The sequence below is a fragment of the Periophthalmus magnuspinnatus genome, chromosome 9, assembly GCF_009829125.3.
Source record: "Periophthalmus magnuspinnatus isolate fPerMag1 chromosome 9, fPerMag1.2.pri, whole genome shotgun sequence".
NCBI lineage: Eukaryota > Metazoa > Chordata > Actinopteri > Gobiiformes > Gobiidae > Periophthalmus > Periophthalmus magnuspinnatus.
The window spans coordinates 23,997,546-24,003,931 of record NC_047134.1 but is presented as its reverse complement, the minus strand read 5'-3'; the positions used below and the strand labels follow the sequence as shown (position 1 = coordinate 24,003,931).

At 36.5% G+C, this 6,386-nt stretch overlaps 1 protein-coding gene across 1 annotated transcript in view; it reads left to right on the top strand.

Moving 5' to 3' along the window:
* Window positions 1-1,436: 1,436 nt before the first annotated feature.
* Window positions 1,437-6,386, top strand: part of loxhd1b (lipoxygenase homology PLAT domains 1b) — a 54,663-nt gene continuing 49,713 nt past the window's right edge. The window contains 4 exon segments of the mRNA XM_055224238.1: window positions 1,437-1,794; window positions 1,912-2,052; window positions 4,268-4,382; window positions 5,491-5,571. Of these exon segments, the coding sequence (XP_055080213.1) occupies window positions 1,437-1,794; window positions 1,912-2,052; window positions 4,268-4,382; window positions 5,491-5,571 (695 nt within the window).

Genomic DNA, 6,386 nt, shown 5'->3' with positions numbered 1-6,386 from the left:
AAGGTAAGTCGCTTTGTGGATATTAGCTGCGGTTACATTAGCATTAGCATTAGCGTTAGCATAGTTCCAGCTACTTTTTTATGTTTTGCGTATTTATATAATATGAGACGTTGGGTATTAAGAACAAAGTGCTAAATTAAAATGGTTTAACTTTTTCTTAGCTGTTAAAGTTCTACAGTGTCTAAAGTCTTGTCCAGTATGTTTAAATACTTCACAGCATATCTATATTGTTATTATTATAAAACTGTATCAAGATGTTAATGAAATCCTAAATTGCCTCAAAAATCTTTAATTATCATTGAATGCAAATAAAACTAAATATATGATATTTTTGTGCAAGCTACGAATCTTTATACAGTAAATGGTACAATCATTGAAAGAGTCATCCCCTGTAAATATCTTGACATACAACAGTTTAAAATCAAAGTTATCATTTTATTATAAAAACAAATCTTGTATCCCTTGAATTACAGAAAAGAAACTATTGAAACAACATTTCTTTCTGTACTGGATTATGTAGATATAACACACATGCAGACTTCAGTCTGTTTTAAAACCTTTAGAGTCACTCTTTCACTCAGCCCTTCATTTCATAACAGGTGAGGAATTAAAAAACATCACTGTTAACTCTATGAAAAAGTAGGTTGGACATCTCTATCTGTCAGCACTTTACGACAATAGACAATTGTCAATTGTTTGTTGAAGTTTGATACGAGAACTTTTAATACTAGATCACATGATTCCTTATGTCTAAAAACTGTCCGCACTAGAACTGAAATGGTAAAAAATACTTTTTTTTTGCTTCTCAGAAATGGAATACATTTCAGGGACATGCAAAATTGGATCAACTGGTGCTACTAATGCACTTTAATCTAATGATAAACATTTATAATCACATCTCTTCCTGTTTTTAATGTTTTAAATGGGCCTATGCAGTTATGTGTTTTGTTTGGTTTTATTTATATTGTTCTGTATTGGCTCGTTCCCATCAGTCTACCCCAGGGCAACTATGGCTGCAATTGTAGCTTATGTAGAGTGAATTAATTTTATTACATTTTGATTTATCTTTATTTTCACAGAGAGGGCCTAATGACAGTAGAAATAAAGATAAATAAGAAAATATATACATTTTGTAATCCATTATTAGGCTATATGTTATAAAGGCTCGAAGTTATAGTCTATATATGTCACCTTATACTGGGAGGGTTTCCTCTCTAGGTCATGTGACTCTGGTACATTATCATATTTAATGAAGGTCGTCCACTGCAGGTGTCCCAAGATGAGCAGAAGAGAGGGGCTTCCCCAGTCACCTGCCTCACACAGAGAGAGAGCTGTGAGTGACCGTCCTTTGGGTCACTGCGGTCTACATTCTCAGGTCAGTTTAATCAAGTTTCACAGGAATCAGGTACAGTTACAAGGTAGTAAATAAATTAATGATGCCCACGAAAAAGAAACAAACAAGAGACCAGGAAACCAAAGATGTAGATAACGAGGACTCGGAGGATCACGAAACCAAACCAAAGAAGAAGAAAAGTGAGCTAGGGAGATTGAAGAAGACCAAGACGAAGAGCAGAGCCAGTGATGAGGAGGGATACAACTCCGACACCTCAGGAGCAGATGTGAAGAGGAGCAGGAAAAACACCAAAGATAAGGAAAAAGTTTGGAAACAGAAAGCCAAAGAGTTGAGCGGAGATGAGCTAAGTGTAGCATCTCAAAACTCAGACCAAGAACACAACAATAATGTCTTCAAGAACAGCAGAGGTAAAGCTAAACTTTCAGATGTGATCGAGACAGGTACAAAAAAGTCTTCTTCAAAAATGGCAAAAAAATCTAAAAAGGACTCAGAGGTGGAGGAGGAGGGCGGAGAGGAGGATGAGGGGAAGAAGAAAAAGAAGGATAAGAAGAAAAAAGGATCGGACAGTGACGAAGACACTAAAAAGAAAGGCAAGAAGAAGAAAGTGGAAAACTATGTGGAAATTTATGAAAATGAACTGCGGAACTATGAGCCAGATAAAGTGGAGAACTACGAGGACGAATACCACAAGAAGAAAGGTAAGTGAATTATGATATATTGTGTTGATTTGAACCTTTATGTGCTATAGAATCTGTAGCCCCGCACACTTTTGCCTCTAAATGCTCCAAACCACTCTTTCTTTGTGGTGGCTTTTTTGATTAAAAGGGAATCCCATTCTTTTCAGTAGCGAATTCAGGAAAAGTTTTACCTCAAAAATATGATATAAACTAGTGTTGGTTTGTGTCAAGTGGTCCATGTTCATGTGCTCCAACAAGTCAACACCTCATCGATTCTCTGGAGGCTTTAAAATGGCTCTATAGTCCGAACAGAAATTATTTACTGTCAAAATACAAAATAATACAACCCAAATGGCGATGGCGGTGCTCACGGCAACTTCTGGAATAAGGTGAATAGAACTTGCCATAGAACCTTTATTTGAATTTGGATCTTTCTATGATATCAGAGGTCCCAACATTATCTTAAAGGTGCACTGCGCAACTTTTCTGGTGGAGGGTCCGCTACCTACTTGTCTCCATGGAGATGTTTTTCCTTTACCTGGAATGTTCCATGGTATGACATTAAACATATCCATCTACCATTTATTCATTACAGGTGTTTCCATTGCTCAAAAACACAATCATTCCTTTTGTGAATAGGGGCGACTCTTGTAATGTGGCATAGTGCTGCTAATCTATACTGTGGAACATTCTAGAACAAGGTAAAAGCAAAAGTTAAATGTGTCAACTGGACAAAACGTTGTAGGAGTGAAGACGTTTCGCTGCTCATCCAAGCCGCTTCTTCAGTTCTGGTCAGATTGCCGGTGGACACTGATGAGCAGCGAAACGTCTTCACTCATATAACGTTTTGTCCAGCTGACAGATTTAACTTTTGCTGTTACTATGGATCAGACCTGGGCGACTGAGGGATTACACAGACATTCTAGAAAAAATCTGTAACATTTCCATGGAGACAAGCAGGTGGTGGATGCTTCACTAGAAATGTAACGCAGTGTACCATTAAAGAAGACTTATTGTGCCTGTGTCTGCTAGGATTAATATTATTATACAGCTTTGTAAAGTAATGGAACAGGAACTAGTCTTAACTGGCTTGGAAATGAAAAGTGTATTGAATTATTTGAAATAACCGCCGTGTCCCCTGTCTATACCCTGGTCTGGTTGGGGAACAGTGATATAGGTAACAGTTAGCTGATAGAAGGGGTGTCCAGTACCAGCACTTTGTTATCGTCATCTTACAGCTACATGACACCTGCCACTCACTCATCTTAAGGAGCGGAGGTCGAATCTAATAAAGAGTTCTACTGTTTCCTTTTGGCTCTCACTGATAAATGTGTCCCAATGTAAAGACACACTCAAGATACTGTACATGAACCTACATTTAATCTGCCCAAGCCATAGAACTGAATGATACTGCAAGAATATCTAATTATTAAGATCTAATTATGATTTTTGTGATTAGAATTGTGATGGGCACATATTATATATTATTTTCTTGTCTCTGATGTAATGTTGTTTCCACATCACAAACATATATGGACTTGTGTTTTATTTCATTCACACATGTTTATCACACTGCATATTTAGGCTGAGTTATGTTTTTTGCAACAAATTAAATGCTGATTATTTTGCAGCTGTACAAAGAGGTACACTGCTAAACAAGTTTTTTAAAGCTCCTATATTACGCAAAATGGGCTTATGTGAGCTTTTAGCCATGTTATAATGTTGCTCCTCAAAAACAGACCTGGAGTTTTGTTGTGTTTTATTCACACATGTTTGAGTAACACTTTATTATTAGTCTGTCTACATCTCCAAAGAGCAACATCCTCTGTTCCAGTTTGTGATGTCATGAGGCAATAGTTTTCAAGTTAATCGCTGCCTTGTACCATTAGTTCAGTAAAGATTGCCTGTTCCAGATCTAAAATCATCCAAATGATTCTAGTGAAGGTGTATGGTGTTTAAAAACACAGTGGAGCACTTCCTGTATTAGCACATGACATCACAAGGTGTTTGAGAGAAGAACTCAACCTAAATATACAGGATTTGTGTGTTAAACGTGTGAATGAAATGAAACACAATTCCAGGTCTGTTTGTGATGAGGAAACAACATTTTAACAGAGATTAGAAAATTGTGTAATATGGGCTCTTTAATACACATCTTTGCCATCCAACTTGAATTCCACAAATGTTAACTGATTATTTCGTTTTTTTCTAAATGTGATGCTATTTTTGCCCACAGTGTATGAGGTGGTGACAATCACAGGAGATGAGCGAGGAGCTGGGACAGACGCCAATGTGTTTATCACTCTGTTTGGAGAATATGGCATCACTCCAAAGGTTCACCTGGCCAGCAAGTAAGACGCCATACTGTAGCAATGAAATATTCAAAATGACTTTACATGAAAATATATAAATGTTATTGTCAGATTTGTATAATAAAATATTTTGTTCTTTTCTTTCTTGTACACAGCACGGAGAAAAGGTAATTATTTGTGTGAATGTCATGTTGGTGTGATCTGAGTGCTTTGTTTGGCTGTAATATTAATTTAACATTTGGGTAGTTGTATCTTAAAATATGTGATCATTAGTTGTCTCTGGACCTAAATATGGATCAAAGGGGATGGGTTAAATTTTGTAAATATTTGAAGTTTTAACAACACACAATTGTATATGATCCAAAGGCGTAACCATTGACATGACCTGCTACCCACTGTGTTCCAAATAGGAAATGATCGAGGGCTCCTATTCTCTTTAATTTGAAAAACTGCCACCCCTCTTTCTGTAACTGCTGCTGTAAAGCTCATAATTTTGGTCTTAAAATATACGTATTAAACCGCTCTACGTGATCCTGGTATTTTCACTATTGTGCTCATAAATCAAGATACGAACACTAATAACAGTGTCTTCTTTCCTTGAGGTTGCTCCCGCTAGTGTTAGCAACAAATTTGACTAGCACCGTTGCTAAGCGCCCAGCGGAGCGGGTGGAAAGTGGCGTTACCTTCAACAGCCTCTTTTTGAATTGGCTGTTTAGTTATTATTATGATATTTGTGGTCTGAATTCCAAATGTGGAGCTCGGCTCCAAATTAGCCCGTATAATTGCTAGCCTCGATGAGCTTCATTTGACTGGAGCTGAACGCTATGGCTGACGTCACTCTCACTTAGTCCACTTCTTTATACAGTCTGTGGTGACAGTTAACCAAATTTACAAGTTTGGTCCCAATACCACACCTTGATTTATTCAGAAATGGCAAGATTGCAGATGCTCTAATGTGACATGTCGACCTGAGCTCTTGTCAGTGTTGTTGTTTTCTTGTTTGTCGATGTTTATGTCAAACAAGTTCTGTGTTTGTGAAAATGTATTTACTCTCGGGGACTTTAATGTCTAAAGTCATGTGATAACAGCTTGCGAAATATATATTTGATTTATTGTAACTTATTATGTTACGAAAACTACATTTCAGGAGTCGTACTGCGTTTGAGAGGGCGAAAACTGATGTATTCAGGATAAGAACTCATAACGTTGGAAGCATTAAAAAGATAAGGTAAGACATTTTACTTAAATGGCCCATATTACACTATTTTCTAACCAGTGTTATAATGTTGTTTCCTCCTCAAAAACTTATCTGGAGCACATGTTTAACACACAAACCCTGAATGTGTAGAGTTTTTCTCTCAAACGGAAAACACTCTGTTCCATTTTGTGATGCCCTGTGGTAATACAGGAAGTGCTCCACTGTGTTTTTAAACGCCACACACCTTCACCAGAATCATTTGGATAATTTCAGACCTGGAAATGCCAATTTCTATTGAACTAACGGTAAAAGGAGCTGTTCATTTGAGAAACTACCACAAGGAGCATTTTGAGCTTTGGAAATACAGACAGACTAATGATAAAGGGTTACACAAACATGCGTAACAGGTATGTTTTTTGATAAGGTAACATAACTTCATAAAGATATTGTAATGATTTTACTCTATGACAGTTCTCATATTTCTTCATGTCTTTTAAACCCAGAAGAATTTTTGATAAAAGGTTCAAGAACTTAAAAACCAAATCATTTCAACAAATGTTTGATGAATATAAAAAATTATCTTATCTAAATTATCTTTTTGTCGTTACTGGTTACCCCATAGCTGGTTAGCCTTAAACCCAGGAGTTTCAGAATGATACAAAATAGGACCTTTACTTTAGCAATTAACAATAAAAAAAAAAAATATATATCTTTTGAGTGGGAAAAGCCCACAAAATGTTTCATATCTCAGAATTGGAAACACTTTTTAATAACCTAAAGATAAAATGTATGGGCTCAAACTAAACTTACAAAATGAGGCCCACATCAGCTGTTCCTTTCTATTA